The sequence below is a fragment of the Penicillium paradoxum genome (assembly GCF_028828445.1).
Source record: "Penicillium paradoxum strain IBT 22861 chromosome Unknown utg000004l_segment0_segment0, whole genome shotgun sequence".
Taxonomy (NCBI): domain Eukaryota; kingdom Fungi; phylum Ascomycota; class Eurotiomycetes; order Eurotiales; family Aspergillaceae; genus Penicillium; species Penicillium paradoxum.
The window spans coordinates 1,841,023-1,863,944 of NW_026643182.1; the positions used below are offsets into that span (position 1 = coordinate 1,841,023).

General features: G+C 50.3%; 9 protein-coding genes across 9 annotated transcripts; 3 read left to right on the forward strand and 6 right to left on the reverse strand.

Annotated features, from left to right (window-relative positions):
- Positions 1–148: 148 nt before the first annotated feature.
- N7457_004427 (sulfite reductase (NADPH) subunit beta) lies at positions 149–4,924 on the reverse strand (the record flags this gene model as incomplete). Its single annotated transcript, XM_057175472.1, has 4 exons — positions 149–178; positions 237–4,622; positions 4,678–4,814; positions 4,894–4,924. 4 exons carry the CDS (start codon positions 4,922–4,924, stop codon positions 149–151), a joined length of 4,584 nt encoding a protein of 1,527 aa, XP_057032519.1.
- A 1,570-nt stretch (positions 4,925–6,494) lies between these two features.
- Positions 6,495–7,583, reverse strand: N7457_004428 (inositol phosphorylceramide synthase regulatory subunit KEI1; the record flags this gene model as incomplete). The annotated part of the gene is made up of 2 exons (XM_057175473.1): positions 6,495–7,484; positions 7,542–7,583. The coding sequence occupies 2 exons, from the start codon at positions 7,581–7,583 to the stop codon at positions 6,495–6,497; spliced, it is 1,032 nt and encodes a 343-aa protein (XP_057032520.1).
- Positions 7,584–8,429: 846 nt separating this feature from the next.
- On the forward strand, positions 8,430–10,054 carry N7457_004429 (MmgE/PrpD family protein; the record flags this gene model as incomplete). Its single annotated transcript, XM_057175474.1, has 4 exons — positions 8,430–8,762; positions 8,862–8,999; positions 9,087–9,865; positions 9,922–10,054. The coding sequence occupies 4 exons, from the start codon at positions 8,430–8,432 to the stop codon at positions 10,052–10,054; spliced, it is 1,383 nt and encodes a 460-aa protein (XP_057032521.1).
- A 588-nt stretch (positions 10,055–10,642) lies between these two features.
- On the reverse strand, positions 10,643–11,578 carry N7457_004430 (Rab family GTPase YPT6; the record flags this gene model as incomplete). The annotated part of the gene is made up of 5 exons (XM_057175475.1): positions 10,643–10,701; positions 10,766–11,168; positions 11,265–11,353; positions 11,439–11,464; positions 11,526–11,578. 5 exons carry the CDS (start codon positions 11,576–11,578, stop codon positions 10,643–10,645), a joined length of 630 nt encoding a protein of 209 aa, XP_057032522.1.
- A 356-nt stretch (positions 11,579–11,934) lies between these two features.
- On the forward strand, positions 11,935–12,777 carry N7457_004431 (H(+)-transporting V0 sector ATPase subunit c''; the record flags this gene model as incomplete). Its single annotated transcript, XM_057175476.1, has 5 exons — positions 11,935–11,992; positions 12,052–12,086; positions 12,141–12,232; positions 12,293–12,601; positions 12,669–12,777. The coding sequence occupies 5 exons, from the start codon at positions 11,935–11,937 to the stop codon at positions 12,775–12,777; spliced, it is 603 nt and encodes a 200-aa protein (XP_057032523.1).
- An 876-nt stretch (positions 12,778–13,653) lies between these two features.
- Positions 13,654–15,960, forward strand: N7457_004432 (bifunctional molybdopterin adenylyltransferase MobB/molybdopterin molybdotransferase MoeA family protein; the record flags this gene model as incomplete). The annotated part of the gene is made up of 4 exons (XM_057175477.1): positions 13,654–13,914; positions 13,964–14,004; positions 14,066–14,103; positions 14,177–15,960. 4 exons carry the CDS (start codon positions 13,654–13,656, stop codon positions 15,958–15,960), a joined length of 2,124 nt encoding a protein of 707 aa, XP_057032524.1.
- Positions 15,961–16,247: 287 nt separating this feature from the next.
- Positions 16,248–19,330, reverse strand: N7457_004433 (DDHD family phospholipase; the record flags this gene model as incomplete). Its single annotated transcript, XM_057175478.1, has 4 exons — positions 16,248–16,720; positions 16,794–16,931; positions 16,983–18,264; positions 18,311–19,330. 4 exons carry the CDS (start codon positions 19,328–19,330, stop codon positions 16,248–16,250), a joined length of 2,913 nt encoding a protein of 970 aa, XP_057032525.1.
- Positions 19,331–20,387: 1,057 nt separating this feature from the next.
- N7457_004434 (uncharacterized protein) lies at positions 20,388–20,888 on the reverse strand (the record flags this gene model as incomplete). The annotated part of the gene is made up of 3 exons (XM_057175479.1): positions 20,388–20,393; positions 20,440–20,511; positions 20,637–20,888. 3 exons carry the CDS (start codon positions 20,886–20,888, stop codon positions 20,388–20,390), a joined length of 330 nt encoding a protein of 109 aa, XP_057032526.1.
- Positions 20,889–22,037: 1,149 nt separating this feature from the next.
- Positions 22,038–22,685, reverse strand: N7457_004435 (uncharacterized protein; the record flags this gene model as incomplete). Its single annotated transcript, XM_057175480.1, has 1 exon — positions 22,038–22,685. The coding sequence occupies one exon, from the start codon at positions 22,683–22,685 to the stop codon at positions 22,038–22,040; it is 648 nt and encodes a 215-aa protein (XP_057032527.1).
- Between the last annotated feature and the right edge of the window lie 237 nt (positions 22,686–22,922).

Consider the following 22,922-nt stretch of genomic DNA (forward strand, 5'->3'; position numbering starts at 1 on the left):
TACAATCGCCAAAACATCAATGCATTGCGACATGAGATACAGGACGTGGGAACATCCTGGAATTAAAGGAAACAAACCAAGACAAATTTTAGAATCCATGAGGGTCATAAAAATCGGAGATTAGATGTGTCATTGCTCTGTTCAGCATTTACTCTTCATCTTCCTCATCTTCGGCAACCTGTTGTATACAATTAGCATCGATGATGTGGGTATCATAGGAGAAAGGAATCACTTACGCCATCGTGGAAGTTCTTTCCATCAGTGGTGGCCTTGATGACACCAGCGCGGATACACCAATCACCGAAACGCTCAGGAGTCTCGCCATCGGTATCACGCTCAAGAGAGTAGCGCTTGAGAAGACCCTTCATGATGTCCAGGATCTCGTCCTCCTTGATGGAGGAGCGGTAACGCTTGTTGAGACGCTGGCCGTGGTAGCCACCACCCAGGTACATGTTGTACGCACCGAAGGCCTTTCCGACGAAAGCAACCTCAGCAAGCCAGGGACGAGCGCAGCCGTTGGGGCAACCGGTCATACGCATGACGATGCTGTCACGAGCAAGACCGCATTCCTCGAGAGTGGTCTCGAGCTTGGAGATCAGGACGGGGAGGTAGCGCTCGGACTCAGCCATGGCGAGACCGCAAGTAGGGAAGGCAACACAAGCGGAGGAAGACAAACGCAAGCCAGTGAAGTTAGTGTTGTCGAGCTTGTACTTGGCCATGTGCTCCTTGACGGCAGGGAGGTCCTCATCGGTAACGCGGGAGATCATGAGGTGCTGGTTACCAGTCAAACGGAACTCGCCCTTGCCCATCTCAGCGAGCTCACGGAGACCAGTGCGCATCTTGAAGTCAGCGGTATCTTCGATACGACCGTTCTCGATGAAGAAGGTGAAGTGGTTGAGGCCTGTATCATCCTTCAGCCAGCCGAAGGTGTCGACATTGGACTTGAACTCGAAAGGACGGGGCTCGCCGAACTTGAGGCCATCGGGAAGAAGCTTCTCGACCTCGCCACGGAACACATCAACGCCCATATCATCAATGGTATACTTCATACGGGCGTGCTTGCGGTTCTTACGGTCACCGTTATCGCGCTGCACGAGCATAATCTTCTCGCAAGCAAGGTGAACCTTATCGGCGGGAATGTATCCGAACATGCGACCAGTCTGGGGATAGGTCTTTGTGTTGTTGTGAGTTGTACCCATGCCACCACCGGCCAGGACGTTGAAGCCCTCGAGGTGGCCGTCGGCACCCTTGATGGCAATCAAACCAATATCGTGGGCGTAGACATCAGTATCGTTGTGAGGAGGAATGGCGATGGTGATCTTGAACTTTCGGGGGAGGTAGGTAGGACCGTAGAGAGGCTCGTGGTCAACGATAGCATCTCCACCAACCTGGATCTTCTTATCGTTTTCATCCTTAAGCCAGATCTCGTGGTAGGCAGTGGTCGAGGGCAGCAGGTGTTCACTGATCTTGGAAGAGATGGCCCAGGTCTCACGGTGGAAGGAAGAGAGCTCAGGGAGAGAACTGCACATGACGTTACGGTTCACATCACCGCAGGCAGCGAGTGTGTCCATCATGGAGTTGTTGATGGCACGCATGGCACCACGAAGGTTACGCTTAATCACACCGTGGAACTGGAAGGTTTGTCTGGTGGTGAGCTTCATGGTCTCGTTACCGTGGGAGCTGGCAATGGCGTCCATCTGCAACCACTGCTTGGGAGTGGCAATACCACCGGCAAGACGGCAGCGAATCATAAAGCTGTAGGCAGGCTCAAGACCTTGGGCCTTGCGCTCATCACGAAGATCACGGTCATCCTGCATGTATGTACCGTGGAACTTGGTCAGCTGCTGATCACTGGCAGGGATGGAACCAGTGCTTTCGTCCAAAAGAGCCTCCGCAATGGTACCACGAAGGAAGTTGGAGCCGATCTTGATGTCCTCGTTGGTGATCGGGGCAGGCTCCTCGGGGAGACCTTCGACCTTGTCAACTCCGAGAGCCTTCCAAAGGCGGGGCTCCCATTCGGAATAACCGGTCTGGTAGGCGTCGGGGTCCTGGTCGTCACCAAGGCCAATGTCAGTCAGCTTGCGACCACCCAGGAAGGCAACACGATCATCAAGATCCTTGCCGGGCTTGTTGTAGTAGATCTTGTCCTCCTTGCGAGGCCAGTAGTGGCTGTCACCAAGACCGAAGACGGAGTAGTTGATGGTGGACAGGTCGAGATCACCAGAGTTCTTGACGTGCTCCCAGAGAGCACGGCCGTTCACGGGGAACTCACCCTGGCCTGCAGTACTGGTGATAAACACAACATTCTCCTCGGTAGGCAAGTCCTCAAGAGGGAATTCATCCATAGCAATAACCATAGTCTTCAAGCCTCTGGCGCGACCACGGTTACCGAGACGCTTGGCGATATTCTGAGCGTTACCGCCATCGGAAGCAAAGAGAATAGTCAGAGGAGCACCGAACAGACCATCCAAGAGCTTCTCGTAGGAGTCCTTGGCGTTTCTCTTCTGAAGAGCGCGGACCTCAGTACCATAGGACTCGGAGAGCACAGGAGCGTACTTTGGGTGGCGGTTCATGAGCTGGGTGAGCTGGTTGTCGCGGCGAAGGAACTCCTCGAGATCACGCTTGATGCGCTCGGAGTCAAGGGCGAACTTTGGCTCACCCTTCTCCTCGTTGTCGGGGTTCCAGCGGTACAGGGGCCAGTAGCCAAGGTCGATGGCCTTCTTGGTCTCCTGCAGGACTGTGAGTGCCGAGTTGTTCTCCTGGTTGTAAGGCAAATAGGCAACAACAACCGAGGGACCGTTGAACTGCTGGGCCTCGGACATGGCCTGGAGAACCTGGGTGTACGAGCTGTAGACAGCAACAGAGGCAACGTAGGCGTTACCTCTGTTCATGGCATAGAGACCAATGTCCTTCTTGCGGCGAGTGGCGTCAGCGGCAGCACGCTCAGAGAAGGGCTGAGAGTCAATGATGAGCATGTTCACGTTTGCACCAGATGCGAGAACATGGTGAACACCAGAGTTGCCGAAGTCGTACGCCCAAGCATCGGAACCGATCAGCCACTCGGACTCCTCGTAGAAGAAGTTCTTAGACTGAAGGAGTTCACGGGAAAGTGCGGACCCATCGTCAGAAAGCTGCGCAATGACCTCAGGGGCCAGCTTGTTAGCCTTGGCGGCTTCCTTTACGCTCAGAGCCCAGTGAGACAAAGTGGACTTAGGGGCGTCAGTGGCAAAATCACCGGACTTGGACGCTTCCTCGACCTCCCGGATGAAGCGCTGACGGCGCTCTTGGCGAGCCAGCAACGAGCCGAATCCATACTCAGGGCTTGCGGCAATGGTGCTTGAAACACCAGCGTTGTCAGATCCAAGCTGGTTGGCGATGTGAAGACGCTCACCGAAGAGCTGGTTCAGAATCTTCAAGTAGGCGTTCTCAATACGAGGCTGCTCAAGGGTATTCTCGACAGTGGGAACCTGAGAGCTTCCAATCTCAAGGTTCTGGATAGGGGAAGCGGAGTTCAAGTTCTGCAAGACACCGCGAAGCGCCTGGACAGCAGTAGAGGGCTCAATGAATCCAAGACGATAACCAACAATCTGAGGAGCCTGGGTGCGAGCACCGGAGGGGGTCAGGCTGGACAACAGATCCATGAAAGAAGGACCCCACCGGGTGGTCTTGCGAACCTGCTCCAAAACAGCAATCTTCTCCACAGAGTTAGGGATAGAGTTAGAGATTTGACCACCGACCCAAGGGCGGTACAGACGAGCAGTGATCAAACCAATGTTCTCCAACTCCGGGTTGGCACTAGCATTGGCAAGAGCATCCACAAAGACTCCGGTAGAGCCAAATACGAAAATAGCAGACTTAGCATTGGCAACACCAGTGTACTCAATAGCGTTGTATCTACGACCGACCTCTTCGGACAGAATATTCCAAATCTGAGCTGTCCATTCGAAGATATCGCCCGCACTAACAGGCCGAATAGTGGCGCTATCCACAGTCGTGGCAGTCGAGCTTGGGGCTTCACTGCCAGCGCTGCTATCTCTTCGCGAAGAGCCGACTGATGAGTTATCAACGCTCGCGGTGAAGGGAGTCTGAGGTTGAGAGGGCACAGTCAAATTCGTTGACAAGGGTTGGCCAGAAGGTGCAGTACCCACTGCCTCATCGGTAACAGTGGCCACACGACCAGAGTCAGCATAGAGAGTCTGGGCTCCAGCAGAGGTGGCGGCATTTCCACCAAAATTGAAGACCTTCTTCACAACCTCAACTTCCTCCTCGGCGATAGAAGGATCCTGAGCCGAGTTGGAGGGGTCGAAGAAATGAATGACACCCTTTCCAGACTTGCGAGCAAGTGCATGAGCAGTGATAGCAATATCCTGAGCCTCTTGCAGGGTTTCTGAGTGGAGGAATGTGAAGCCGGACTGGCGAATGGAGCTAATCACGGAGTAATCGGGGAATGGAGAGGGCTCCAGCGCAACGTGGATGACTACGGGGCTGTTGGCGAGACGGTAGAGGTGAGGAACGGCGGTGATCAGGACCGAGGAGCTGGTGACAACGGAGATAGTCTCGCCATTCTGAAGAGGAGTGAATGCGGAAAGAAGGGGGTCTTCATTGTACCGCACAGCTTGGACCTAGCCATATAATTAGCGGGGTTCAGATGTCGTAATGTCAACTATTCGAACTTACAATGGTGGGTTTTGATGACAAGTTGATTTTCTTGCCAGCCTTGAGGGCCTTGAGCGACTTTGAGAACAATGAGTCACTCTGCAGCGCAGGCTGTACGGAGAGGACGGTATCACTGGTGAGGTAGGCGATTCTCGCCACTATACAATTGGATGGTAAGTCAGTCACCAGTCACTGATCTCCAATTCCAAGACCGAGATACACCATAGGATGACTTACCTGCCTCAGCAGCAGTTGAAATGGATGCCATATTAGCTATTCTTGACTGTTAGGCTCACAGCACAAGTGGGATGGTTAATTGGACCGCGATATGTCTTATCAGTATGCAGCGATCTCCCACTCGCAGCACGGAACCGAAAACAGGTGATAACAAGGGAGACGAGACAATTGAGGAGGACGTCTCTCTTGTAACTTCTTTTTTATTCAAGAAGAAAAGAGCCAGTGGTTTTTTCTTTCCCTCAAACGCATGAATCTCCGTCGTCGGGGTTAGATCAGCAGTCCGCTGATTGGCCCGTTGGTTGCGTTTCGATCACGACATCAATGCAAACACCCGTCGCCGGCGATGCAAACTTGCCGCTTTGGGCCCAGTGCGGGGGACCCCGTGATCCTCCGAGCACGTCAGCGTCGGGATTTGCCTGGACAATGGCCCAAGAACCCCGTCAAGATCTATACAATAGTTACATGCCCGGGGTTTCAAGGGCTTTGCTTCAGTCACAGGTTGAGCCTAAATTACAAACATCCTGCAGAATTGGGTGGGAGTAGCTCACATACCCCAATCCTACTTAGTCTTCCTCCACGTTCTGCGGACGTACCAATAGCACCACGACAATTACCGATGCCTAACAATTGCATTTCGTTCGGAGTGCCCGCCCGTGTCTCCGGCCTAGTCTAGGGCTTGGTATCCCAAGCCTTGGAGGTAATCCCTACTGAAACAAGACTACCGGTCAAATGCCGAAGCTTGAAAGTCTTCACCGATCTCGCTCGCCTATACTTTCCGCGAGTGACTCTACCTATGTAGCCAATCAGCCTCAGGTACCACATTGTCGGCCGAGTATTGCACACATTCACCCTAGAGAAATGCCAGGCGCTTCGCTTGTACATGACAAGATGAAGAACCCATGGCCAAGATTGAGAGTGGGACAGACTCGCGTTCTTCGGTTTGACGGCTACAGCCAACACTTGATAGATCGCCAAGAGGAACTTGTAGTGAAAATATATGTGAGGTGTATCCAAAAGCAACTGTGTACAATATTAAGACATAAAAATCTGGGGAAAGATGCAAAACCCCTATATCAGATAACCAATATACATTTGTCCCGACGCCAAAACCGTGGATGTTAGATAAATGACCATGAGCATGACCGTGAGCCAAGACTCGTTTCGAGTTAGAGCGCCCCAATTCCCAAATTGACGAGATTTAAAACGCCTTCCAGGCCCAGAAGGACCAAAGATCGAATGATGAGGCAGGGTGGTGTGAATCATAGCTAAGTTCCTGGTCCCATTCCAATTCATATATGCAAAGTGTGTCGTAAAAATCGAGCAAGAGGAGCTCGGGCTTCATAATGTGGGGGGTCTCGAGTGAAGCCAAATAGTCGATTATCGAGTACCTAATCGGTGGCATTTTGAAACGAGGGAAAAGACGCAAGAGCCAAAAAGGATTGTGTCCTCCGACTAGACAGACCGCCGGATCGATACATCCGGCGCGCACAGCCAGGCCGGGAATCGGGAGTTCAAGACATTGAGTCGAGTTCCAAAGGGAGCGGTGTACAGTGATGCGAGCAATGTTCATAGATAGCCGCTAAGACGGTCGAAGTAATCATTTACCGAGGCGCGGTCCAATCTTGCATTTTGACATTCATGCCATTGCCATGTTCAGGGATTGGTTGCTGAAGAACAGTTGATCGCACAAGGGACGGCGACGGTTGAGGAGGTCCTGTTCCAGAACGACGTCTCCGCTCTCGTTCCAAAGCCCCGGGCAGCTCCGTGTTGCCCGAACGGTTGAGGAACTTGTGGTTGATACCGCTAAGCCAGTTGCCATCTTCCTCTTCACCCAACCAGTAGCTGTGGCCGATACCGATCATAATGCGACCCAGCTTACCTTGCCAGCCCTGCCCATCGGGGCTATAAGGGGAGAAAGGCTCTCGGTCGATATCGGCGACACTGGCGACTGAGACGTTGCGACTGTGTGTGGGGAGTTGGGTGTGTCGGGGGATCGCGACCCAGAGGCGGAGGGCCTGGCGCGCAAAGGCGAGCATCACCAGAACAAAGTAGATGCGAATCACCCACAAAAGGCAGATGAAAATGATACTTTGGAGACTCTCGGGCTGAAGGACGACATTGCTGAGATCATCGGCGGCACGCGGGGGATGAGCGACGAAGTTATTGCCTTCTTTGGTGTTCTGTATTTCGACGTAGGCTGCATCGTACTTGGGGCTGGTGAAGCCAGCGGTCTGGGCAATCGTGTCGCCCCCTGGGCCGGCGGCTTTGCCACTGTCGTAATGTTGCGACACCACCAAGAACCAAGTCACACCGAAGGCGGCAGTATAGGCGGCATTAATTAGGCTGTCGAATACATAAAGATAGGTGAGGGCGAGGCATTGTAGAGGCGACTGTTTGCGAATATGGGGAAACAAGAGTGCGGCGAGTCCGAGGGCGAGAAGGGACCAAATGTACATTGACAGTTGTACCGGTGAGAGGTGATAACCGGTCAGCAGAGCTAATAGGCCATAGAGACCGCTAATTTTATTCAAAAGCAGTGAAAGGGTGATCAGTGAAGCGCCAGTCTCTAAGCTCATCACATAGAGAAAGGACTAAAGTCACGAGACGAGTTAGCTTCAGGCAGCACCTAGGATGAGATTTCAGCTTACCTCTGGTCGCGGAATGCGGAGAAAACGGGAAGCGAATCCCATGGTTATGGTTGAGGGCCTCTGGCCAAGAATGCGCGTTCTCAAGATGGAAATAGCGATGGAAATGTCGTTGGGTATATATACGGGCAAAGCATGGGAAGAGGAAAAAGGCTGGGTGTAGGGCACCGCAGATTGTCCAGGGGCGCTATTTCCCGGGCGATCCGCCCGAAGATCAATTGCCCGATTCCGTTCTCGAATGCATTATTTCTCACGGTATTCCACTTTAATGAAGTCATTAGCATTGCATCTATGGAGTATAGTTCTCGAGTTTGTAGTAGTTATCCTGCTCCTAGCCAGTCTGGTCACTGAAGGGGTTCTCTTGATTTGGGGCTTTATACCTCCTCCGTGATGAAAAACACCCTTGTCATGGTTTGCCCCCTTGCTTTCGACTGAATTTTGTGAAAATTTATGAAAATATGGATGCCTGAGCCCCTATTATTGGTGCCTTACAGCCAAGGCAGAACTATTGGGAAACACGCCGCATCGAGAGTCGGCTATATACTATTTCTTGGATGTCTTCGTCGCGGGTGTCTTACGACCTCTTTGCACAGTTATCACCGGTATGTAATTAGTCTAGCACTGTGAGAGGTCAAGTTCCCATTTGCAAAACTGTCAAAAAAATATACTACAGCCCTAGATATTCTCAATGGTTCATCTATATGCCCGTTCAAGGGTTGTATACCTCGGGAAGCACATAACCCACTTCTGAGGAGGGGGAGTAACCTTGGAAGTAAGTAAATAGCCAGCCCGCTTTTTCCCCCGCATATATTTGGGAGAAAACCCAGGGCAGGCTTCAGGTCGTTTCATTCATTTCATATCTTTCTGTTCTTTCCCAAGAGAGTCTTCACTATGACCGTCTCCTCGAACCAAGAAACCAGAACTGATCGGTTGGTCCAATGGGCCGCCAACCTGAAATATAATGACATTCCAGGCGATGTGATCCAACGCACCAAGGACTTCTTTCTGGATACGTTGGGCTGCACTATAGCTGGTCGTAGCCACCCTGCTGTTTCCGCGATGGTGCGCTTCGCAACCCAAATGGGCCCTTCGAGTGGGAAGAGTGAATTGATCGATGGCTCCCAATCTCTCACTACTAGCCCAGCATTTGCTAGTCTGATCAATGCTGCTGCCTCTCACGTGGTCGAGCAGGATGATCTTCACAATCGAAGCATCATGCATCCTGTGAGTCTTGCTTGCGTTCTTATTGTCCCCACGGGACCCACCTTGGATGGCTCTCCCTCGGATATCGCCCCACAGAATGCTGATTTGTACATCATATAGGCAACTGTCATTTTCCCGGCTGCTCTTGCGGTAGCACAGGATATTGGAGCAAGCGGAGAAGATTTTCTTACCGCTTGCGTGGTTGGCTACGAAGTCGGTTGCCGCGTTGGTGAATATCTAGGCAAGAGCCACTATGAGGTAAGACGCAAACTATACCTATATCACAAAGCCAGAAATCCTGGGCATAACTCGCTGCTTCTTGATAACTAACATATCCTTTTGTAGAAATTCCATACTACCGCGACAGGTGGAGTCATTGGAGTTGCAGCGGCAGTAGCCCATCTTTTGAAACTTGATGCAAAACAGACCTCATCAGCAGTCGGAACAGCTGGAACCCAAGCTGCAGGCTTATGGCAATTCTTGATGGATGCAGCCCACTCGAAGCAAGTGCACACAGCCAAAGCCTGTTTCGACGGCATCTTCGCTGCCTACTCTGCTCGCGATGGCCTTCTCGGTCCACGAGATATCCTAGAAGGGCCACGTGCAATGGGTGCTGCACTAGTGCCCGGTGAAACATACCCAGAAGCAATTGACCAAAACCTGGGTAAAGAATTCGCCGTCATTCGCTCGAGCTTCAAGTGGCATGCATCCTGCCGACACACCCATCCTAGTGTGGATGCACTCTTGAATCTGATGGACAAGAACCAAGTTTCATTCGACGATATCGACTCAGTTCTTGTTCCCACATACCAGGCCGCTATTAATGTACTTAGCCTCAGTGGAAATGGCGATACAGTTCATCAAAGCAAGTTTTCAATGGGCTTTGTACTTGCCATCGCGGCAAAGAAGGGTCAAGCTATGATTACCGACTTTACTGAAGCTGATCTAGAGGATGCTTCTTTGCGTAAATTCCAGAGTCGAGTGAAGATGGAATATAACGCAGAGATTGATGCTCAGTTCCCTGAGAGGTGGCAGGGAACTGACATCGTTACGTGCAAATCTGGCAAGACTTTCACAGAGTCAGTCACATTTGCAAAGGGCGATCCGGAGCTTCCTTTGACAAGGTATCTTATTTTACCCTGGATAATAAGTCACGTCTGTTCTGACATCATATTTCTAGGCCCGAAATTGAATCGAAAACGCATGCGCTTGCCAAATATGGTGGTATCACAGATACGGACAGGATCGACTCGTTAATCAAGAGAGCATGGAATTTGGAGCATGAAACAGATTTGAGAGGATTTGTTTTCTAATAGATATCTTGCTTGCCGGCAAGTGATGGGTGTGTCAGATGGTTGTGGGCATTGCGCAACACCGCCGAAATATATAGCGATAAACAGGGAGGCCTACTCCTTTTCATAGGTAGATCAAATTAAAACATGGACTGAAGTATCTGAACTAAAATATGTGATAATGTTGAGTTCATATTTGATTGGCGCCGGCTATACCGTGCGTTGGCCAGAAGCGAATGCCATATTATACAGCTTCAACAAAGAAAGCATATCGGGCGTATCAAACATATTAGCTCATGTTGCCAGGGTGAAGAGCAGTAGACCCCCCAAAGGAAGTCAAGCGAAGCAACTTCAACTGCCACAAAAAAGATATGATGCTGGTTGAACGGAAATAAAAACACCTTGTCTCCTCCCAAGAGCTTAAAAAAAGGAATTGGACACGACCGCAGGGTACTGAAAGATCTAGACACGCACGCTATCGACCCGAGGAGCAAGTAAAGAAAGAAGAAACATGTACATCTTCGAAAATTGTAGAATATCATGGACAGCCTCGATTTTCATCATCGAGATAGGGGCACTTAGAGACAGAAGAATGGATGCGGGGGAATATTAACAGGCACAGCCGTCGTTGGTGGTCGTCTCCTTGGGATTAATATTAACGTCGATCACTGGGGGTGGAATCATGGTTAGCACAATGTGGAGTGAGTGGATGAGATGCGACAATGGACATACTTGTGCTTTCGCCCTGCTTGGCCTCGCCTTCCATTCCGGGAAGAGCCTGAGCGATTCTCCGGAACAATTGCTTAACGTTGTGCCCGACCTTTGCGCTAGTTTCGATAAACATCAATCCATTCTTCTTCGCCTCTTCTTCACCCTGTGCGGTGGTGACCTCCCGCTTATCGTTCAAATCGGTCTTGTTGCCCACGAGCACAATAATCACATCGTTTCCGCGCTCTCCACGGACATCATCAATCCATTTCCGGGTGTTCTGGAACGACTTGGCATTCGAAATATCGTAGACCACTACGGCAACGCTCGAGTCCCGAATGTAGGAAGGAATGAGCGAACGGAATCGCTCCTGGCCGGCGGTATCCCAAAGCTGAAGGCGGACAGTTCGATCCTCGAGGTACATAGTCTAGACACAATAGTTAGTCTTATCCTGCGCATGGATAACGTCCCAGAAGGATGTTCGATAAATCATGACCCCTGTGCGGGGTATGGGGTGGCGTACCTTGGACAAAAAGTCGATGCCAATAGTTGCTTGGTATGTGTTGTCAAACGAGTCATACATAAACCGAGTGATCAATGATGTTTTGCCAACTGCAGTGAGTGTTAGACCTCTCGTGCTGGCCCCTCTTCTTAACCTGAGTGTATGGGCAGATGTATGAACTGATAGGAAGCTTACCACTCTGTTCGCCTAGGAATACCAGCCTACAAACTTCTGTGTTAACAATACAATCACCAGTATGTACTGCGCTTTGCCACAACTTACTTGAACTTCTTCAAGGGGTTCGAATACGACCCAACTCCGGAGGCGGAAGCCATTGTCGCGGAGATGTTGATGTGGTGAGAATCAGGGGTACTTAAGCGTCGCAAAACAAAAGGGGTTTGCGATTGGTTGGAATATGTGAAGACACAGTCAATGGAAATATCAAAGGTCAAAACAAGTGTCTTCCCCTAAAACGAATAGCAAAAACAGGGGAGAACAGGTGGTGCTGTCCGTCCGGGGAAGCACAACGCGAGGTCACCGCCCAAGCGGAGCAGTTAATCCGGTCCGACCACCGAGTCCCCCATCACCCGCTTCCATCCCAGAGCTTCAGCTACCTTATCGGCTGCGTTTTCTACGTCTGCGATCATCCCGACCTTTTCATTCATTCGTCATCAGGCTCCCTGAGGTCGCCATGGCTTACCTCTATCCGGCCGGTGTCTCCACCACCGCTCTCATCGTGGTGGGATTGTGTACGTTCCAACACATCCAAGGTGCGATCTGGCAGCTAATCAGAGGCTCTGGATTCTAGATATGCTCTTCCACGGAGAGGGAGAAGCATTCAATGTACGGACTTTCACCACACCTTTTTGATTCCATTTTACTAACCCGACACATTAGGTCGGCCGTTTCCTTGAGGAAGTTTCTCCCTACGCTTGGGCAAATATCGGAATCGCTTCGTGTATTGGTTTCTCAGTTGTCGGCGCAGCATGGTAAGCCTGTCATCAATGTACTAAACTTGACATCACGATACTGACTGCATAATCCTCTAGGGGTATCTTCCTTACCGGCTCATCGATTGTTGGCGGTGGTGTCCGCGCGCCTCGTATTCGTACCAAGAACTTGATCTCCATTATCTTCTGTGAAGTCGTGGCTATCTATGGCGTTATCATGGCCATTGTCTTCTCCTCAAAGCTCAGCCCGGTGGCTGAAGGTGGAATCCACACCTCCAGCAACTACTATACTGGCTACGCGGTCTTCTGGGGAGGAATCACAGTTGGTGTCTGCAACCTTATTTGCGGTATCTCTGTTGGTATCAATGGAAGTGGTGCTGCCTTGGCCGATGCCGCTGACCCTAGCCTGTATGTGGTCCCATTGAAATTATTCTTGTGCTCTTCGATTAGTCGCTCACCGTGTTTACTCTTCCAGATTCGTCAAGATCCTTGTTGTCGAGATTTTCAGCTCTGTCCTGGGTCTGTTTGGTCTGATTGTCGGTCTTCTTGTGGCCCAAAAGGCGGCGACGTTGGAGGCGGCCTGAAGTTGAGTCTTCCTTTGACAGAGAAGAGCTTTCAATTCGGGCGGTAAACAGCTATCGGGGACTCGACATAAATGCCCCAGGTGAATTTGCTTCGCCAATCTATTCTCGTTTTCATAGTTCATGTTCATGTTTCGATATACACCGCATTGGGGCGTCTGGGGTCGACCACGTGAAGCCACTTTGGCTTTCTTGAATTGCATCGATGATCTTGGAGATCATATGTATCAGATTTGAGGCAGCGCGAGCTAGTTTTAGCCTGTTACACTAGGGATTTGGGCAAATATCTGTAGAAATCGCTATCGAATGAACTCTACATGTATTGTTGCCGCAATTTATATGGAGGCTCTCAGTGCCAGGAATATACACAACCCATTTTTCTCCCAGCCAGTCGATATTCAGCCCTTATGGCCCAATTGGGGGGTTGGTACGGAGTAGTCTTACTGGAGCTGAAATAACTCCGTTATTGACCCCCGAATCCATCATATAGCGTCAGTTAATCCCAATTGCAGTGGGCCTGATTCTCCCACAACCGAATCATATACCGAGAAACCCTCCGCATATAGATGTGAGATCATCTATATACTCCTGGTTGTCTGGTTGGATTGGATATCCCCTCGACCCAATTTGGGAGGCCTCGCTAGTAAAACCTCGGGATAATTAGGATCAGATGAAATGGATATGAACCAGGAATAGCCCATCGATCAATCATGATTGGCATACTTCGTACGACAAGTCCAGGAGAATTGACACTAATCTCCCTAATTGCACTAATTACACTAACTCAGGTCGGGGTTTCGCGATAGTCCGATGTTTTTTCCTATTTCAAAGACTTCCCCCACCAACATCCACTTCCCCAGACTTCGCCAATGCAACATCATGGAGACCAAACTAAGAGCTACAATCCTGATTGTTTCGGACACAGCCTCGGAGGATCCCGCTCGCGACAAGGTCGTCGATGCACTCACGCCCATCCTGGCCGCGGAGGGGAAGTGGGAACCCCCCGCATTCAAGATCGTCCCGGACGACATGGTCCAGATCCAACAGGCGGTTTGCGACTGGACCGATGGCCCTGATTGGTACAATCTTGTTCTTCTCAGCGGAGGAACAGGTTTTGCTATCAGAGACAATACCCCCGAAGTATGTGAATTGGAATTGTAAGCGGTGCCAATGCTCATGATGTCACTAGGCAGTGTCACCCCTGATACAGCGCCATGCGCCGGGTCTAGTGTGAGTCGGCTTGATGCCATGGATGCCGGATTGACGCTAGTAAACTAACCAAGACCTCAAGACACGGCATGATTGCTGCCTCGCTCAAAGTAACTCCCTGTGAGCATGACATAAGGGCGCGCCACCACGGCACCCCTGGAAGACTTATTTACTTCAGCTAATTCCCGCGCAGTTGCTATGATGGCCAGACCAGTCGCTGGTGTTCGTGAGAAGACTTTGATTATTACTTTACCGGGTTCACCTAAAGGAGCCATGGAGAACCTCGACGCTGTTGTTAAGCTTCTCCCGCATGCCTGTCTACAGTCTGCCGGTGCCAATTCACGGAATCTCCATGCTGGAGGCGTGAGGAAACTGGAATCAGACGCTGGCATTGGTGATAATCAACACCACCATCATCATCATCACCATCACCACCATGGCCATGATCATGGACATGGACACAAGGTCCCCAGAGCGCATACGTCGCCGTCCGAAAGGCCGCAGTCCAATGACCCCAGCGCAGGACCCCATCGGCGCTATCGCTCCTCGCCTTACCCAATGCTGTCTGTAGATGAAGCACTCCGGCGGATCAATGAACAAACCCCCGAGCCAGAAGTCATTGAAGTCCCAGTGACTACGTCGTTGATTGGATCAGTCATCGCCGAAGACGTCTATGCTGCCGAAGCCGTGCCAGCGTATCGAGCTAGTATCGTGGATGGCTACGCCATCATCGCACCAGGCTCCAGCGCCGACAACCAGTCCACAAAGGGCATCTTCCCCGTAGCCTCTATCACCCATGCCAACATCGGTGGCAATCTGGAGCCACTGCAACCGGGCACAATCGCTAGAATCACCACAGGCGCCCCTCTCCCCCCGAATGCAAATGCCGTAGTCATGGTCGAAGATACCGTCTTGGATTCTTGCACGCCTGATGGCAAAGAAGAAGCCACGATCGAAATCCTTGCCGAAGACATCGAGCCCGGCGAGAATGTGCGCGAGCCTGGTAGCGATGTCACACTAGGCTCAAAGATTGTCGCCCGCGGCGACCTAATCAGCCCCGTTGGTGGAGAGATAGGCTTACTAGCATCAACGGGTACCAAGACTGTCAAGGTCTTCAGGAAACCACGCGTAGGCGTTTTGAGCACCGGCGATGAGCTCGTGGAACACAATGACCCATGCATCCTCACTGGCGGGCAGATCCGAGACTCCAACCGACCATCACTACTCTCATGTTTAAATTCATGGGGCTTCGAAACGGTCGACCTCGGCATCGCTCGCGACACACCAGCCAGCGAGCTCGAGCATGCCCTCCGCGACTCCCTACGGGGTATCGGCCGGGCCTCCGCCAGCGTCGACGTGATCATCACAACCGGCGGCGTCTCAATGGGCGAGCTCGACCTCCTCAAACCAACAATTGAACGCTCCCTCGGCGGCACCATTCACTTCGGCCGCGTCGCTATGAAACCAGGCAAGCCAACCACCTTCGCAACCGTCCCTTTCAAAGCATCCGGCGGTGCCACATCCTCCCAGCAGGAACGCCAATCAAAACTCATTTTCTCGCTTCCCGGAAACCCGGCCTCCGCCCTCGTCACTCTCAATCTGTTCGTCCTCCCCTCGCTGCACAAGCTCACAGGACTGGGCCACAGCTCCCAGGCAGTCAGCTCCAGGCCTTGGCTCGCGCCACAACTTGGTCTTCCGCGCGTCGCTGTCGTACTCACGCATCATTTCCCGCTTGACCCCAAGCGTACGGAATACCACCGTGCTGTAGTGACGGCGTCGCGCTCTGATGGCCGGTTGTACGCGACGAGTACGGGTCTCGAGGGCGCTGGACAGCGGTCCTCGAAGGTCGGTAGCCTTGCCAAGGCGAACGCCTTGGTTGTGCTACGGCCCGGACGAGGCATTGGTATCAAGGGCGAGATTGTGGAAGCTTTGTTGATGGGAGATGTGCATGGGTCGGACACCCGAGTCATTTGCTAGAAATGCGATACGATATATGACTGATGCCTGGATGGAGACCGGATCTCCCGAAAACCTTTTGTGTTTTGGTGTTTTCTTTTTATATTTCTGCATCTGGGACTATATACGGTCACGAACTGGCGGTTTGGTTCAAAAGATACAAATGCATTGCACTTTTAGAAATGAATTTTGTTTGTTTATATGCAGATATTAAGATCAATTAACGTGTTCTATCTCTAGTCAAGAAGCTTAACACTGAAGCTATGATCGATTACGTAGAAATCCCCATAGAGAACCCGAACATGGACTCAACCCTTGAAATACTTCCAACCCTTCTTTTTTTCGGATCGGAACGCAAGGAGTGTCCCTTCCCTTCCCTGCTTTCTTGCAATTTCCACAACCAAGAATCTTACAAAATCCCCAAGTGTCCAGTAACTGCTGTGCGCGCTCAGCATATTGAGGTATTGAATATTCAATGGACCGCCGCCGCCAGATAGATAATAGTCAATTTGGCCGTTGTCGTTCAGGAGAAGCATGCGCTTCTCAGCGATTTCTTCGCGTGTGAAGTCGTGAGTCTCGAGTTCCACATTGGACGGGAGTTTAGAGACCGCTGCGGGGCGGATAGGGACAGTGGATGGTAGGAATGTAGAAGGAGCCGGGCTCCAGCGGAAGACACTCCCGAAAGATTGCCAGAATGTGGAGGTGGAGCTGGGGATAGAGCCCATTTTGAGGGAATTGGAGAGCTCCGAGTCTACTGCGGCGTTGACACGGTATGCGATTGCTGATATGTATTGTAAGTATGGGAGACAAAGTGGATATCGAGGTGGTCTTAGAATACTCCCGAGTTCACTTACGGTCAGTGTTGTGCATGATGTTGTAGAGGTTGTCTACGGCAAGACAGCCATATTGACCTGCTTCACCGGCAACACCACGAAGCAAATCGTCACCTTCGCTGCCTGGCTTTTCTCTACCCTTTCGGGGAAGAAGACTAGCTGTAGGAGTGTTAGATGCCACTCACATTGTTGGAAAACGTTGGGACATACCCTTGTTAAGAAGCAAGAAGAAGCCGACTGGACTACCACAAAGGAAAAGATGTCTAGTATCGAACTCAAATATGTCGCTATGCAAAGGCGTATTGGAGAAGTCGAAGTGTGGAACATGTGTTGGTTGCTGGCTAAGAATATCTATAGCCATCACGCTTCCGAGGGAGTGAGCAATGAGATGTACGTGGCCGTGTTCTTGAAACCCTGGGTTGTTTTTACACCAGAGGCGATATACACGATTCGCTTCTCTGACCACTGCCTTGACCATTTTCGGTTTGTGATGTGATAGATAGTAAGGAATGTCAAGCATCACATCACTGATTAGAGATCGGATGGCGGGAAGTGTCTGAGGCGTGATATCTGCAAGAGAGAAATTGTTGCTAGCTGGATCTTCGATATCAGACTCGACTTCAGGGTCATCCAAGGAGAGTTTCATGCGCCAATTCACAGGAAGAACCATGATTCCCCCATGGTCTTCGCGCACGTGCGGCCACACAGGTTCGTTGTTAAGCTCCATGTTCACCTCTCGTCGAAACGCGTTGATGGCGTGAGTGAAATGGAAGCTTTCCATCCTCTCCGATAACTTTTGCCCGATGCCGTGGATAACGAGGACTAGGTCTGTGGGAGGTGGTCGTGACTCTTCCATCTTGCACGCATAGCATATTTGTTCACCTGGTGCGTGGGAACTCCTCGACTGTGTCTTGCGGATGTAATGACGCACGTCAATAGGATTGGGCTTTGACGGGTGCAATCGTTCCCATGCCTTTCGACTAAAGCCGCGAACCACGGGTATGCCTATCTGTCGACCCTTTCTGATTGGACCAAGAGGTCGTCGTCCTCTCGACACAGAGGGAAGTAAGCTTGGCCGGAGTATTTGAGCATTTGTTGCATCGACATAGATGGCACTGGATGTGAGGTATGATTTGATGCTCTCAGATTGAACAGAGGTGCCGCCTGCCGCTTGGTTTTTGTCGAATTTCAAGAGATCTCCTGCGTCATCTAGAGGTGTGTCACTACTTTGTAGGTTTTGTAAAGTTGCAGATCGATTGTCTTGGTTCGTCCACAATGGATAGACAATCTTTAACTCGGCGTCGGCGCCGTTTTCGACACAACTATTCAGTTCATCTTGCCAGGTGTCGGTCCAAGGCTTCAAATAAATGTAGCCTTTTTCCAGCTTATTCGCAAGCTCTGTTTCAACAGGCAACATAGTATTCTTGTAGAACCAGGTGGCTCGGACTACATTTGATATGTCTTGAAGCGGACTCCAGTAAATAGGTTTCATCTAGACAAATGTTAATACAATCCAGAGTAGAGAGGGATTTATTCACCTTTAGATTTGGTAACTCAACCAAGTGAAGCCGTGAAACTCCAACTGGAATCTTTGACTGGGTGTTTGGCTCTTCGGTTCTCTCCTCCTGCGAGTCCAGTGTCAATTGATCCAGGCTAACAGTCGTTCTCAGGCCCGAAGGCTTTGGAACACTGCGAGGAGGAGTACTGGTTCGTAGTTCGGCCTGCCATTCGCCCCCTTCTTTTGATGTCGTGGACTCAAACGAGCGACCAAGTGGTGTTTGGAACTGAGATGTAGGCACCCGTATAAAAGGTGAACCACTCATGCTCGCATCGCGAGAATGATCGGCTCTCAGACTTTGTGTCTCTTCACCTTCACCCACATCTTTGGTCTCCAATGAATCACTGTTTCTTCTTTTGGCTGCGCTAGATTCGTTGACGGATGAAGAACGTGGTCTTTTCCGATCGATGGCAATTGCCCTGGGAGTGTCGTAATCCAAGCCGTCGCCCAGTGAGGATCCGATCTGATTTTCCTTCCCAAGCTCCAAAGCTCGTGCATTCGCACTTCCGGCAGCAAAACCGAGGTGGCTCCTGTGACTGCGGGAGGGAATCTCGTCCAGCAACGGAGGATTGCTTAGACTGCTTTCTTTACTACCAATCAAAGAAGGGCCCTCTTGCTTGGTCGGCTTGTGGTGGAGTTCGACATCTGAGACCAATTCGTGCCCAGGAACAGCTATGCCAGGCCTTCCCGATGTGTTTGACCTGGATCTGTTGTATTCGATTATCTTGGTTTTTCTCGCTTCCCGTAGCCCACTCCAGGCATCCTCTAGGGCAATGTTGTCTCTGGCTGAGAACGGTGTGGGAGGAAGTCTGTCGTTTCCAGTCGCGTGGCTTGCAGGCGGTGGCAGTGGAGCGAGTGGATCATCGATCGGTAACGATGAAATATAAAAGAACTGTGATCGGAGTTCTGGTGGTGATGGTAGTGCTTGCGGTCTGGTGTGGTCCTGCTCTTCATCCACTAGCAAGCAGCTTGGACCGTAGGTGTGGATCGGGCCCGCCATTCGGATATTTGTGGGAGAGCTCAGACAGCTCGGACTTGGAGTAGCTAATCTCCACCCCCGGTCCTGAAACGGAGAGCTAGATACGGGCGGTCATCGGGGGCCAGGTCGTTACGATCCACAACGCATTTTTATCAGAAACACTCGGTTGAAAATAGTTGTGAGCATTTACAAGAGAAAGTTCTGGGAATTCAAAGTCGAAGACGTGTAGAGCGGTGACAGGCACCCGTGGTCTTTTTCCAAATGACGTCGCCCCACGTGTTCTTTATGTACAACTTCCAACTTGCTCTGCTGCCCTGCTGGTGTTTGGGCTCGCTTCCTTGCCTTCTGACTAGCTGTTAATTTGAGATCGTCATCTCCTCAGAAGTGACCTCCAACAACCACACTGACTACCAATGGTTGATCAGTGCCAAGGCTACTAGTTACAACTGATACGGGGTCCGAGGCCTGAAACATCAGGCACGAAGGTCTGATGACAATGAATAGAATTGACGGTTCTCATAGGCTTTGACTTACAAAATGCATCGTGGGCCTATTGGAATGCGATTTTTTCCAATTCAGGCAATCTATAAGTCTTCATCACGATGGTCCAATTTCATGATGCCCTGATGTTCCTTCGGAGTCCGGACCAGAAGACCCAATCCCATACACTTCATGATTCAATGTCGTACTGTGAGCGCTCGATGTTCCGATTTCATACAGCCCCTTGGACTGCCTTGCTGCTGGGCTGCATGGTGCTTCGTATATTCCCCTCATATCTCCCTCCCGCTTCCCAAAACATGCTGCGACCTTGTTGCATAGGAAGAAAGTTGCAAGCAAAGCGATCGCCGCAACGCATCCAATGGCAATACCTGCAATTGTGCCCCCGGAAAGCGAAGAGCCGTCTCAATTTGAGCTCGGTGTACGACTCGATGTAGGTGTTTGCATGCTGCTTGAAGTAGTTATGCTACTGATTGCCGTAGTAGACATGGCGAGGGGCGCTACTTGAAGGTTGAAGTAGATGATAATGGCTTGGTCTAGGCAATTATGCGGATAAACCCACTGGATGAGGTGATAGCAGCTACAACTGTTAGCTGAGTATTCGATATACTGACATAATATCTAGGACCTACCAGTGACAGAGGCAGGAATTTCTCGATATATAGTGCCATAGAACCAGTTTTCAGCACAAAGAAACCTTGTAGCTATATGATCTTCGAATGGTGATGTTGCAGCAACGGTCATAGTAACGCAAGAAGCAGCGGCCTTGCTATATTAATATTTAGTACACCGAAAACAACGAATAACTAATTGACCCGGCAGAACATACCACGTATTTTTTTCCTCCATTGTCATATAGGAGAACATTGTCCTCACAGGCTGTCACAAGAGCATAGGCATCGGAAGGCAAGCAGTCGGCAAATCCACCAGAGATAGAAAAGGTTTGCTGGGCGAGCAAGTAATTGACGATGCTTGGAATGAAATTTAACATCTCATTCGCAGTTATATGAGAGGTTTGCGTACCTCTTCCTTCCCCAAGTGGGAACCAGCCTTGAGATTCCGGCGCTTGCGGAGTCGTCATAGTGTAACGGGCGCAAAGCTCGATTGAAAGACCCGTATATTTGTATGAGGCTAGTAAAGAACCCTACCAGCTAGCATATGCCAAGCTAAACCCAGTAGTAGGATTCTTACGATTGGCTGTCTAAAGTGGTGAGTAGAATATTGTAGTGCTTTTGGCCCCGAATTTTGAGGGTATCGCACTTCATCGTGAATACAAATTTAGGGTCATACGCGTATAATTACTACTATATCTACTCAGTATGGAGTACGCGGAGTGCAGGCTGATTTGCCTGGTAATGGGTTCGGAGAAAGTACGAATTGATAGCTGACCACCAATCGATGTTATATATATATATAACACCGCCCATGTGCTTTCTGTGATCTTTGAGGGTCTTCATTTATCCATAGCCAGATAATTATATGCATCTATATACGCTCTAGAGCTTAATCGAGATGTTCGACCCGAAGACGACCGGCATTTGGTATAATGAGAATTCTACCCTGGTTGCTACTAGCCAAACGATTGTTCAATGTTATCATCAAAGGAATTATATCAAACTATGTGACCGATGTAAGGACCGACTGCACCTGATATGTACATAAATGTATGCACTAGAAATATGTCCTAGGCTGGAGCTGTCAGGGTTGGTCCTTTCCTTTCCCTCCGAGTGCTTTCAACCTTAAACCGCAAGATTTGTACATCGCTTTCCTACCATGTACCTACATATAGTTGTGTTAGTTGATTCACTCATCGCATATAAAAGACCGGAAATAAAATAACAGTAAGCGAGAAACAAGATAAGCCTGAGAAGAGACAGAAAAGCAAGGGTAAGTTTAATTAAAAGTCAAGCAGGCTAAATTCAGACAAGAAGAACGGCCCCATCCAAAAAAGAAAACGAAATTGGGGTGAAAGCGAGAGAAGTCATATGACTATAAATAAGTGTGAAGGTGGAATTCCAAAGTGAGCTGAACTGAAAGATACCTACCGAGGATATGGATCTATTTGTATTTCCCAGATCAGGAGAGTTTACCTGAATTCAAAGAAGGGTGAACTCGGAATCTCACTGTGGACTGAAAGAAAGCCCCAAGTTAAAGAGACTCGTCGACATTCAGGCCAGGAACCGAAGTGGAGCGAGATCGCTTGTGGGAACTAGCCTGAGACCCAGGGGCTTCAGAACCCGCAGGCCAGATTTGCCGCAGCAGCAAAAGCTTTCTCACAATGGGCAGTCCAGGCTTCATCAGCCTCGGACATTTCACCCAGGTAAGAACCAAGGTCCTGAGCGTGAGCACTCGTACGGGGCGGATAGAAAGCCTCACGGTTGCCAGGGAATTCATCGCCCATCCTTCCTCGTGTGATTCGACAGAACTCATACACATCTTCGACGGTCCCAGGTCTCAGGTGCCAGGGAAAAGGAGAGTCTCCATAAGGCTCAAAAAGGGCAGCTTCCTCGGGAGTAAAATATTCAACGGAATTACTAGGGAGAGCACTGTCCGATGTAGTTAGATCATTACTGTCGCCATCGGACAGTTGCTCGGCACATCGGGCAATTGGAACATGACCATGGTCGCCTTTCTGATCGTTCTGATTGAGGACGAAGCCAATGGCCATTCTGTTATGAAGCTTAGAATCGTAGAAAACAGGTTCCGGAGGAACTCGGCTAGCCGACTGGGAGGTATGGGGGTTGTCGATAGCATTGTTATGCACAGTCTGAGAAAAAGTGATGGGGTATTGCTGGGACGATTGGTCCGGATCATCTTTCACGATGGGATGGTCAATGATGGGGTTCTCCCGCGAATGAAAAGATTGGGAACAAGACATGTTGATAAAAGATACTGCGATTGTAGGAAGCGAGACAGGATTACGAGATAGAGGAACTTAGAGAGCTCGAGAGAAAGAAAAATGATAAGAATAAGAAGGAAAATGGAGAGGATTTGCAAGGGAAAGAGAAGATGGGGACTTATATAGAGCGGCCGTGGGAGCTTGAGCTACAGAGTATCCTGTTAGGATAGCTATTTACAACTCATGAGGCTAATAATCCATTGGAATTTCTAGGAA